This window comes from Salvia splendens, chromosome 18, assembly GCF_004379255.2.
Source record: "Salvia splendens isolate huo1 chromosome 18, SspV2, whole genome shotgun sequence".
NCBI lineage: Eukaryota > Viridiplantae > Streptophyta > Magnoliopsida > Lamiales > Lamiaceae > Salvia > Salvia splendens.
In genome coordinates this window covers 1,102,877-1,116,059 of record NC_056049.1, presented here as the reverse complement: position 1 = coordinate 1,116,059, position 13,183 = coordinate 1,102,877, and the positions used below count along the sequence as shown (strand labels likewise).

At 35.1% G+C, this 13,183-nt stretch overlaps 2 protein-coding genes across 3 annotated transcripts; one reads left to right on the top strand and one right to left on the bottom strand.

Annotated features, from left to right (window-relative positions):
* Nucleotides 1-6,338: 6,338 nt before the first annotated feature.
* LOC121776152 lies at nucleotides 6,339-7,370 on the bottom strand. The gene is made up of 2 exons (XM_042173295.1): nucleotides 6,882-7,370; nucleotides 6,339-6,770 (listed from the first exon to the last, which is right to left on the bottom strand). The coding sequence occupies exons 1-2, from the start codon at nucleotides 7,368-7,370 to the stop codon at nucleotides 6,351-6,353; spliced, it is 909 nt and encodes a 302-aa protein (XP_042029229.1). The 3' UTR covers nucleotides 6,339-6,350.
* Nucleotides 7,146-12,259, top strand: LOC121776151. Of its 2 annotated transcripts, XM_042173294.1 has the most exons (3): nucleotides 7,146-11,452; nucleotides 11,542-11,698; nucleotides 11,980-12,259. In XM_042173294.1, the coding sequence occupies exon 1, from the start codon at nucleotides 9,682-9,684 to the stop codon at nucleotides 10,684-10,686; it is 1,005 nt and encodes a 334-aa protein (XP_042029228.1). In that variant the 5' UTR covers nucleotides 7,146-9,681; the 3' UTR covers nucleotides 10,687-11,452; nucleotides 11,542-11,698; nucleotides 11,980-12,259. The 2 variants fall into 2 exon arrangements, with proteins under 2 accessions (XP_042029228.1, XP_042029227.1); XM_042173293.1 differs by having other exon boundaries at nucleotides 7,146-11,698.
* The last annotated feature ends 924 nt before the right edge of the window (nucleotides 12,260-13,183 follow it).

Below are 13,183 nucleotides of genomic sequence, written 5' to 3'. Positions count from 1 at the left end.
TTTAAAAGCCCAAGAGCAACATGGGTATACCTTAGATTAGCAGTGATCATTTATTGGGCCTAGTCAAATAATTTCGTTATATTAAATGTATATTTATGTATCATTGTTATCAAACATAACATCTTTTACAAGAGTTTGACATGCCAATTTGTATAGAGCAAACTATGATTGACCAGTCCCCACTGCTTAGTAATACACTCACCGTTGGAATAATGGATTAGTATGAGATTAAATACTAACTCCTTGGCTCATTTATATGAGACATAGGACCTATGGGCTAAAATTGAAAATTTACCCACTAATAAATGTTAAATGCATATTCTTGTTTCCTAATGACCTATTTTATAGGTGGGTTATTATGGGATGGAGGGAGTATCATATTTCCTTATTTGGGAAAAGTTATCTCTCACATCATTATATAAAAATAAATTTTCTCTCTTCACTCGACACACAAAATAAAATCCTCTAAAATCTCATGTCATCTCACAAGTGTGACATCTTTTGTAAAACAGATGGAGTAATAAACTAGGAATTGTAGACTGTAGTTAAGAATTAAGATTAATCTATATATTAATCAAAACACTAACGTGATTAACACTTTTGATGAAAATTAACAATATTTGTGTTATTATGCAGTGTTAGTTAACTTTTTTTGAGTTTGAGTAGGCCATCCATTTTCTGTGGAAATATATTTTTCAAACATTATTATTTTATTATATAATAATTTCATTGTTAATGGAGTAAGTTTTTTGTGTAGATAAATATTTATTTGAAAATTAAATATAGTAATCAGATTATATATTAGTAATTCAATCTTTTTAATCACGTTTTAGCCTAAAAGAATTAAATAATCAAATATCCTTACAACTACTCCTCTCTCTCACTCTCTGTTAATGCATGTTTATGTCACTTTTGGGTTTTGGCGTATAAAAGATTGTGACAATGACGGTTTTATTAGTATATAGTAGTATAACGTAGATATTGGTTTTCCAATCAATAAAAGTCATATTTAATTATCTAAATTATGGTATTGTTAGCCTTTCTCGATCTCAAGGTACTACTTATTACTTATGTTTGGAAGAGGTCAATCGGCGACTTTTCTGATTGTTGATCATCGATTATAATATATCACATTCAACAACTAATATACTTATATTGATTATTTAGTTGCGGATCCAGAACTTTTTATTTAAAATATAATATTTAATTAAAGTAATTTATTCCTTAAAATTTCGACCAATCATTTTTTTTTCTTTGTTAGTGCCGAATGTTTTAAAATGGCATTTTATTAGTTATTAGGATATTATATAAATATAAATATAATTTAGGAAAGAAAAATATTATAACTGCACGAAAGTAAAATATTTGAAAATCTTATATAAATTGTAATTAATATAAATAATTTGAGTTATTTTTAACAAAAAAATAATTTTGTTAAGTGTGAATTCCATATCTTAATAATAATTATATAGTTATAAAATATTTAGAACTTTTATATAGATAGAAAAAAGTTACTCCAATATTTGAAATTCTGATATAGATGAAAATATAATAATTGACCTAAATGATCTAAGAATGATAATAAGAAGAGTGAACAAAAATATTTGGAACAACATATATAGTTCGGATTAAAATCAGTCATTGCCACGTTTCACTGTTTCTGTTTGCCACACAAGACGAGTTTCTGCCGAAAAATCTCTATTCAAATCGGGTTGAGAAAATTCTAACTTTCTAAAATACGTAACATTTACTATCACATTTAAAGTTCATACATATTTCTGCCAAAATTAATGATTTTAGTTGCTATTAAACCTTTTAATTTTAATAATGTTTTAAAAATAAATAGCAATTATACCTTACCTCTCCTCTATCTATTCGATCTCTACCCACGGAAGCTTTCTCTCTGCATGTTGAAGAAACAAAACCATTTTACTCCCAAATTTAAATTACACATATATATTTTTTTCAACTAAATCTTTAATTGGTAATCAAAGACACTGTAAAATACTAATAAACCTGGGCATTCAGCGTCAAAATCCATGCATGGCAAAAGAGTGATATATTTTATTCCATTCGTTTGCCAAAATTTGATATGTTTTGTCATTTCGGATTAGTCGCTATTAAAAGATACATTTACTTTTTTTTAGTAAGTAAATCTTTTAAACCACTAACTTATTACACTCGCATTCTACTCCCGCCGTTCCTTAAATTTTGTCACATTTTTCCATTTCAGTCCATCCCACAAATTTTCACATTTAACTTTTTACCATATTTGTTAGTGGATCACATATTCCACTAACTCATTTCAACTCACATTTTATTATAAAATTAATATATAAAAATATGACTCACTTTCCACTAACTTTTCCAACCCACTTTCCATTATATTTCTTAAAACACGTGCCCGGTCAAAGTGTGACAAAATTTAAGGGACGGATGGAGTAATATAAAATCAAAGTATAAAAATGAGACTTCCATCCCACTAACTTTTTCACTCATTACTTTTATAAAGTTAAACAATTTCGTAAAATGTGCTGAGTCAAAATGTACGGCGGATGAAAACATACAATTTAAAATATTAGTACTCCCTCCGTCTACCAATAAACTTTCTATTTTTCCATTTTCGTCTGTCATTTGTTTTTTAATAGTACTAATTTTGGTAATGGGCCATACATTTCACTAACTTTATCTCACTCACATTTTATTTTAAAACTAATATATAAAAGTAGAACTCATCTTCCACTAATCTTTTCAAACCAATTTTCGACTACTAAATATCTTAAAACCCATGCCGGGTCAAAACTCCTCTGGTGTACTGAGAGAGTATTATATTGCATGTTGACGTATTTTGAACAATCATTGAAACAAAAGTCGATTCTCATTTGCCTGCACATTTATAAACACATGAGCGTGATGCAAAACGTTTGCCTCTTCAGCATTTATTGTTTCCCTCCAAACTTGAACAATATCTCCTAATATTGTCTCATTTCTCTCTATGACAGCCTCAATTATACACTGTCTTCTCTCTCCAAACCTTCGCCGGCACTCGGCAGCCATCCTTCGACTCCGGAGGCAATTACGGCCGCGCTGCTGTCGCCGATTCTCTCGCTTTGTTGTGAACCACGTGAGTTAAAGATAGCTTTATTGTATAATTTTATATGCTTGCTGCTCTTCTATGTATCTGGCTATACATAATACTTCTGCATGGATTGTTTGTTTGTGATTTCATGTAGGAAACAAGTGTTTGGTTTTAAAAGTTAATTCCATGTACAAAAATTTCTCAATTAGTATAACTCTGTCTGTTTGCTTGGATTAATTATTATCATTGCAAGCTTCAAATTCAGAATCTCCAATAGGAATTCGAAGTATAAGAGTGAATGATTCTAACATTTGGAAAATTACAGAGATTGTGAGTAGGTGAAATTTAAAACTTCAGATGATTTGAATTTGTAGTTGTGGTTGGTTTTAATTAGTTGTTGACCCGGTGGATATTATACAATTATCTTTTTGTTTATTTCTTTTGGTCGTCGATGGATGACGTGTTTGTTTAATTACTTGGAAAAGATGTAATGAATTTGTGATTTCAGACTCTTAAGAAACTAACATCACATAACACGGTTAAAATATTTTCATATCCTTTCATTTACATAATATTCCATCCGTTCCATAATAAGATTTATGTTTTGTCGGCTCCACAATAAGAGTCATATTTTACTTTTATCATAAATAATTAGTAGACTCCATATTCCACTAACTTATCCAATCCACTATTCTTTACATTTCTTAAAACTCGTTTCACAACCAAATAAGACTCATATTGCGGAACGGAGGGAGTATTAAAACAATGAGTATTTTTTTAATTAGTAATATGAATTAAAGGGAACGACGTCGATCAACCCATCAGATTTCAAGAGTTTGGGTTAAACGTGTTGAAAATTTGTTGCACTAGTGATTTTAAGTTCTAATCCTAAATGTTTAACTTTTAGACTGATTAACCTAAAGCGAAATATTAAAATTAATTTTGATATTTTTATTCCTAAGGATCCGTCACTTCCATGAGTAATAAGGCCCAATAGCCTTCTTTAGCCTAAAGTCTTCATTATCTAATTAATGCCTGGCCCAACCCAGCCCACTTTTATTTTAGGAATTTTTTTCTTCTTAATGAGATGACGTTCAATTTTTACTAATAATATTTTAATCATTTTTTTTATCTATTTATTTTATCAATTGTGTATTAAAATTTATATTATTTTAAAAGTTTTTATCTTTTAAAGAAGGGAGTATTATATATGTAAGCTGCAAGTATACACTATAAATGTCCCAAGTTTTGCCTATTCTCGCTCCATTGCTGATATTATTTCATTTTACTGTATGTAGCGCTGTTGGAGTAATATGTTCTCTTATTTTTTGTTACCTTTTAAGTTGTACCACAAATTCCACAATTAATGTCTATTGGCTATTTTTCTTTAACTTTTTAATTCTTATGTTTTCTTATTTTTATTTCTGTGTAATTTATTCCACAATTTATAATGTCTATTCCTTGTTTTTGTTTACCGTCCTAATTAATTCTTATTTTATTTAAAATTTACACCATAATTTATTTCTATTTCTCTTTTCCTTCTTTCAAGATTTTTATTTCATTTAAATTCAAGATTTATTTTCCATTGCTGTTTCTTGGTTCTTTGCTTCATCTATCTCTATTTTTCATCACTAATTCTCTAATTTATATTATGTATTTCTCTCAAGCACACTGTCAATGGTAATATGGTATACCTGTTTTCGATAATGCCTGACACCGAAAAATATCTCATACTTGAACCCTAGACCTTTGCCATTGGGAAATAACCCATCATCGGTTATTCTTTGTTAAACCGTTGGCTAGAGCCGTGTGTTTTGGTTCGAGGTTTTCTCGAGATAGAAGAGCGTCTTCTTCCCTGAAAACCGTTGACCCTCGCTAAAAGATAGAAGCCATTCAAGATATCAGAACCATTGGATGATAATGCACCAAGATCATTGGCTGAGATTAATCAAGTTAGTTAATTTGGTTATGGAGCTCAATATGCAATTAGGGTTGCGAGGGAACGTGAGCTACGTGTGATCAGATCGAGCTGAACTTGAGCTTGAAGGTGCGAGCTAAGGATAACCGTAGTGGTTCCATGTATAAGGGATCCGAGCATACACGTTCCATGCTCTTTTTTATTCCTGAGAGAGAATTAGAGTGAATGTTGTACATTGCGATTCCTGAGCGATCTTGTATTGTTTGTAAGCCATTGATATCATAGTGAATTTCTTCTTTGCCCGTGGATGTAGGTTCTTGAACCGAACCACGTAAATCTTCTTCGCACTTTATATTTCTTGTTGCTTTTCAATCGTTTCTCAATTCATAACACTATCATCATTTGAAATCTCTTATTGTCTCTGATGTTGGTTCTGTAATATATCTTGTGTAAATCTAATTATTTTTTTCAAACTCTTTTGGTAATTATACTTGCACTAATCAATATGTTCTTGTGTAAGGTTGATCACCTCTAGACTAAAAATGAAAAGAGGTCAAGTGAATCTCGGGTTTGACCCTTAAGTTGTATCGAAGCCACGAGGGGACTCCATTGGGGCACGCCGAGTTGCTAGTTAATCTGGTTATTCCTTTGTTCTCTACTGCCTTAAATGTATTTGAATACATTTGGTAAGTCGGAGTATCCTCACATAGGACTTCGCTCTGGTAAATCGGCTGAAACCTCTTTGCATCTTTTAAATTCCTAGTAGAATTAGGGTTGGTTTTATCTGCTGATAGAAGAAGCTTTCTATCAACAACTTTCTAAGTTTTTGGAAACCTCTTTTATATGTTAGGGAAGGTAAAAAAAAATTAAATGCATTGGAAGTATAGAAAAAGATAAATAGAAATTAAATGCGTTAGAACAAAAAATAATATGCTTGACAAGAAAATCTGGAAATGATATATAAAATGTGTAGTAGAACAAAATTAAAAAAAAATGATTTACAAGCAAAAATTAAATGTTATCGCTTAACATGTTATTTTGTTGATCATATATAATTTGCTACACATAACAAATCACATTAGCTTCAGATGAAAATAAAAAGATGCTTCATCAAAATGACAATTATTCAACAAACAACACATATCACAATTTATCAATCCCTCAACACATTACATGATAAGAAGAGAATTGCTAATCGTTCCAGTCCAAGAAAAGGAAAGAACTTAAAGCAAAACCCTAGATAGAATATTATCCAATCAAAATGCAAATTGTAAATAAAACAATTAAAATTTAAAACATACATGAAGAAGCCCTTCCAAAATCCGACGACGGATCCGGCAAAACTCCGGCGCCTTAAGGAACCACCGGCAGGAGCGCGAAGCACAGCTCCTCTTCAAGCTGGAAACACCACAGCTGCACAACCATCCCCACTTCCAGATTATTATTATTTTTCACAAAATCATTCCATTTACCATTGATAACGTAGCTTCGCGACTTCTTCCCGCCGTTACTCTTCTCTGTAACCCACTCAGAGAGTTTCACGGCAACTGGCGCCACCCCCGGCGCCATAATCATAACCTCCAAGTGATTTTTCCTATTGTTCATTGCGCGGCCACGGAGAAAATCCTCCTTCTCCTTCGTGAGAAAAACGGATTTGATCTGGGAGAACGGGATTGATAATCGGCCGTGCCCCTTGTCCAAGTCGGTCTTGTACAGCTCCTTCTGTATCACCAGTTTTGCCTCCGGCGTCGCAATCCCTTTCCCGCGCGAAACCTGTTCAATCACGTTCGTTAATTCAGCATAACCCTTATGCATCTCTTACAAATCCAATTTTTTTTAAAAAAAATCCCAAATTGGCAAATTCCACGGAGTGTGGAGCGAAACCTGTTCAATCAGGATAGTTAAATCCTCAGGCGGAGCCGGCCCCGCAGTGCTGAGAGAGAGCAGAATCTCTGCAATCATGTTCATTGAATCCTCCTCGGTAGGATCCGCCGCCGAGCCGTGGTTGAGCGAATCCTGACCAATCATGGTAGTTGAATCATCGGCAATGCCGTTGTGGAATGGAGAGGGAATTGGATTGGGGAGATTGTTGATCTTTCTTTTCTTGGGCCGGATGGAGGAGGAGGAGGAGGAGTGGCCGGAGATTTGCGCGGCGGCGAGTTTCTTCTCATATCGATTCTCCACTAAGCGTAAGACCTCAAACTTACCGATCTTCATGTTGAGCTCGTGGGGATAGGAATCGGCGATGGTTAGCTCTGTGGAAGCCATCACTTTTTTAGTCATGAGATAGGCAGGCTTGAATTCGCAGGTTCGGGGTTGTGGGAATGATTTTGATTTTGAGTTCGAGGAATTGGTAGCTTTTTTGAACTTCATTTCTTTTCTTTTTGTGTTAATGGAAGTCGGAGCTGTGAGCAAGGAAGATAGGAGAATGGGGCAAGCTTTACAATGGCTGTTAAATGAAGTGGAATATATAAACTAATAAAAGGCTTGATTGCGTATGCCCTTGCAGTGCCCTAATGTCTATTTTTCGAATACATTATCATAAATTACATAGGCAACAGGTAAATTTTTATTTGGGTGAATTTGGGGAAATTCCAATGATAATCAAAGTGTGTATTTTTTTTACACTAACTTCGTAGTGTGAGAAATTTTTTGAATTGAACTAGTGTAAGTGTATAGATACAGAACCAATTAACTAGCCATATAAATGTGCGTGTGTGTAAATCGCTTGAACCATTTTCTCTGTGTTGTCGTGTAAAAATTACCATCTACGGAGTATATTTTATCCAAGCACAAGAATACTAATCATATATTCAACTTTCTCACTTTGCTTTTGAATTATGTTTACGAGCTATGGCGTTTTATTAGCAAGAATAGTCCATCTATATAGGAATAATTACATTTGAGGTCTTTAGTAATTACTTATATTTACACAATTACACAATCACCATACACTAGGAATTAAGTTTTATAATTTCCTAATTATGGTTAATTCACCCGATATTTGCATTAGCAAAACTCTTCATTTTTGTTACTCCATATCATAATTTGCTTAATTTGTAAAATGATTATAGGTGTTAATATATATAGCTTTTCACGCAGTAACATTATTTTAAACCTCTATTTACAAATTAGTTTTATAGGTATAATTTTTTGTATTGTCTCTGCAATTTAATGAACCAATGATCCCAAAACTGTGATTTTATCGAGTTATATTATGATCGTATTTATATATTGATATGATATTATTTACTAAATGAATACTATTATCTTGTTTTCTTTTAATAAAAATGTAATATAACATGTAAGGCAGTATAATGCAAAAATTATATAGTCGATGTATCAAATTTGTTATAAGAATGTAACATCAGAAATTTCGCTTTGGATAGTCGATGCCTTATGGGCATGATGTATGATTCAGAAAATAGTTTATTGTTATGAAATATTTTGGTTATTATAATGCACACTTACATAATTGTTGGGCTTATAGACTATTATAATTATAATTATAATTATTTAATCCATATTAATCTAATTCTAGCCGATATGCTTTCACATACTTCCTATATCATGTAAAATAGATCATTCGAAAACTATCACATATTTTAATATATAATATTAATTAAATGCCAATCGAATCTTGCTTATCCTTTTTTTTAACTGATTATGTCAGAAAGTAGGTACGAATATTTTTCTTCATAACCTTAGTCAAATTCTGTTACAGTTTAATCTATTAAATTATGCAATCCAATCCATTGGTTGAATTTTTAATAGGAATTGATTCCTATCAAAAAGAATTCGCCGTGGCTGGAAGGAGATTTGGATGTGAGAAAAATAAAACACAACCTAGCGGATACTAGGTTAAAATTAGGGTTTCGAGAAACTGAAAATTAGGGTTTCGAGAAACTGAAACTTTATTTCATAATTCTCGATATCTGACTCTCTAATGGATCCTATTATTTATAGGATCGCAACCCTGCTTGATTCGACTCTACGATTCGGGAAAGAATCAAGAAGAAAACCCGAAAAGATTTAGTAAAACTATCCTAATAAAACCAAATATCCAAAAGGAAATAAAGTACTGAAATAAAGGAAAACAAATAAAAACACAATATTGATATCTATCTATTCCATGACGAAGTCTTTGAAACCAGCCGGTCGACCCGCGTTCCTCCTTGGACGAGACGTAGATTCCTTTGAGTGCAGTCTTGACAGCTCGTCGCTCAGCTCGTCATCTGCGTGCACGGGATTTTCGTTGTCGCGTCCGTCACTTCCGTTCTCTTGCGCAGCTATCTCCTCTCGGTCACCCTCGTCAGTGGCTTGATCAATGTCTTTAATGGTTGCACTCTCCGAGCCCCTCTCAATTTTCCTTAAATTAAAAGGTTAAGAAAGGAAAGATTTTAATTATGATCAATTACCTCAATCACATAATTGACATAATAAGTTTCATAGAATATAATTATTCTTTTCCCTTGTGCAAAACTTACCATGTATCTTGTGTTCTAGCCCCTATTTAAGGGAACGATATTGTATGGAATAATCATCCTTTTCTACAAACAATTTCCTATGTCTTCTTCTGTACCAATCAACATGGTATCAGAGCAGGACTCAGAAACATATCATCATCGTCCCTAACCTTTCTCAGCCCGATAGCCAAAACCTGCAGAAAACCACCCAATAAACCATGTCAGAAGACGATAGAACAGTGTTCTCATCCCAGTCGGATGAGATCGCTCGGCAAATCGCCGAAATCATGAGCAAAAGTTTTGCCATGATGATGCCACCAACAACAATCAAACCAGAAGATACAAACAACCCACTAGAACCACCAATAACCTACAAAATCGATATTCAACATCTCCACATCGGAGGAAACAAATTGAATGGGGAGAATTACTCCACGTGGGCCGTACTGATGCAAACGGCGATAAGTGGCAGGGGGATGGTTTCTCACATAATTGGAGTGTCGCCCTCCCCGCCACGGACAGATCCAACCTTCCCGCAATGGCAGCAAGCCAACCATTGCGTGTTTACATGGCTCATATATAACATCGAACCACGGTTGGTCAATCGGGTTTCGAAGCAACCTACGGCCAAACACATCTGGGATGCGTTGGCCGTCACGTACGGAAGCGGAGGAGACAAACTCCAGGTATACGACCTGTACACGAGAGCAAGTATGGTGAAACAGGGAAACCAGTCATTGGAGGAAACTTGGAGTACCCTACAAGATTTATGGTTATCAATAGATCAAAAACAAATAACTCAGATGAAGTGCCCCGAAGATATCAAGATACACGATCAATTCATCCAAGAACTGAGACTTTATCAATTCTTAATTGCAATTGACAGTAAGTATGAAACTACCAAGAGGGAGATAGTGAAGATGGAGCCACTTTCCTCTGTGGATCAAGCCTACAACCTGGTCCAGCGTGAGGAAACACGATCTCAAGTGTTACAGCCCAACAACTCCAACAATGGAGTTACTTCAGACGGTGTAGGCTCTGGACTCGCCGTTCGAGGAAGGCAGAATCAGCCCACCGGCTGGGTGCCGAACGGAGGTCGCGGCGGCGGAGGCAGCGGCGGCGGAATTGGATGGAACCGGCGGAATGATGGCGAAAACAAATCCAGACTGGTGTGCTCGTATTGCAAGAAAAAAAACACACCAAAGAGTCGTGTTTCGAGTTAGTCGGCTACCCGGATTGGTGGATAGAAAAACACGGAAAACCGCCGAATGCACCGCCGCCTGCTCGCACAACACAATGTAACCGCGGCGGCCACGCTGCCGCTCCCGTCGGAGAACAGGATCGTGCCGGAGATGGAGGACGATCTGCCACCACCGAGGGCAACCGAGAGGTTGCTCAAACTCGGGGCGGCGATGGAGGAGGCACGCACAGAGCTTTTCAGCCGACGAATCAGACCGGAGCGGCCAATTTTGCCGGCGGGACCGTGATTACAAACTGGACGGAAACGGAATTGACCGAGAGTGAGAGAACGGCGGAACCAGGTAAGTTAGGATTAGGGCTTGGGGAGGCTTTATGTTTGGATCCCCAAATTCCCGAAAAATCTTATTATCCACCACATATCTTACCAGATTTGCATAAAAGACCCCATTTTTTGCAAGTTGACTCCTGTACTCCCTTTTCACCCAAATTGAGCCCTCAATTCCGAAATAACTCCAAAAATGCCCAAATTTTGTGTGAAAATCGATTTCAGCCCTTAGAAAACCTTGGAACTGCATGTAAAATATCTAATGATGTTGGGAAAAATGATCGATGGATATTTGATTGTGGTGCTACCGATACAATTACTTATGATGCTTCAAATCTTAAGAATATCCACAAACCAAAGAAAACTTATATTCAGACTGCTAATGGTGAATTTACAACAGTTGAAGGGGCAGGAACTGTGAAGATATCGCCTACCCTGCAGTTATCAAACTGTCTACATATTCCGTCTGTCTCATAAACTCTTGTCTATCAGCCATGTTACAAAAGAGTTGAATTGTACTTTACTAATGCAACCACACTTTTGTCTGTTGCAGGATATCCAAACCGGGGAAATAATTGGACGTGGTACTGAACGCGGTGGGCTCTACTACATAGACGAGATAGCTAAAAAGGGGACTGTCATGCTAACTCACGGGTCTGCAGATCGGAAAGCTTGCCTTTGGCATCGACGTTTGGGACATCCCTCTATTGGTTAGTTAAAATTATTAAAAATTTATAAAGAAAATAGTTTTATAAATATTTCATTAAGGCTTTAGCCCTACCCTATTTCTCCATGGGTACGCTACGAAGAGAGTATTATATTGCATGTTGACGTATTTTGAACAATCATTGAAACAAAAGTCGATTCTCATTTGCCTGCACATTTATAAACATATGAGCGTGATGCAAAACGTTTGCCTCTTCAGCATTTATTGTTTCCCTCCAAACTTGAACAATATCTCCTAATATTGTCTCATTTCTCTCTATGACAGCCTCAATTATACAGTGTCTTCTCTCTCCAAACCTTCGCCGGCACTCGGCAGCCATCCTTCGACTCCGGAGGCAATTACGGCCGCGCTGCTGTCGCCGATTCTCTCGCTTTGTTGTGAACCACGTGAGTTAAAGATAGCTTTATTGTATAATTTTATGCATGCTGCTCTTCCATGTATCTGGCTATACATAATACTTCTGCATGGATTGTTTGTTTGTGATTTCATGTAGGAAACAAGTGTTTGGTTTTAAAAGTTAATTCCATGTACAAAAATTTCTCAATTAATATAACTCTGTTTGTTTGCTCGGATTAATTATTATCATTGCAAGCTTCAAATTCCGAATCTCCAATAGGAATTCTAAGTATAGGAGTGAATGATTCCAACATTTGGAAAATTACAGAGATTGTGAGTAGGTGAAATTTAAAACTTCAGATGATTTGAATTTGTAGTTGTGGTTGGTTTTAATTAGTTGTTGACCCGGTGGATATTATACAATTATCTTTTTGTTTATTTCTTTTGGTCGTCGATGGATGACGTGTTTGTTTAATTACTTGGAAAAGATGCTATAGTAATGTAATGAATTTGTGATTTCAGACTCTTAAGAAACTAACATCGCATAACACGGTAAAAATATGTTCATATCCGTTCATCCACCAAAATGTAAGATATTCCATCCGTTCCACAATAAGATTTATGTTTTGTCGGCTCCACAATAAGAGTCATATTTTACTTTTATCATAAATGGTTAGTAGGCCTCATATTCCACTAACTTATCCAATCCACTATTATTTACATTTCTTAAAACTCGTGCCACAACCAAATAAGACTCATGTTGCGGAACGGAGGGAGTATTAAAACAATGAGTATTTTTTTAATTAGTAATATGAATTAAAGGGAACGACGTCGATCAACCCATCAGATTTCAAGAGTTTGGGTTAAACGTGTTGAAAATTTGTTGCACTAGTGATTTTAAGTTCTAATCCTAAATATTTAACTTTTAGACTAGTCCAACAGACTGATTAACCTAAAGCGAAATATTAAAATTAATTTTGAAATTTTTATTCCTAAGGATCCGTCACTTCCATGAGTAATAAGGCCCAATAGCCTTCTTTAGCCTAAAGTCTTCATTATCTAATTAATGCCCGGCCCAACCCAGCCCACTTTTATTTTAAGAATTTTTTTCTTTTTAATGAGATGAAGTTCA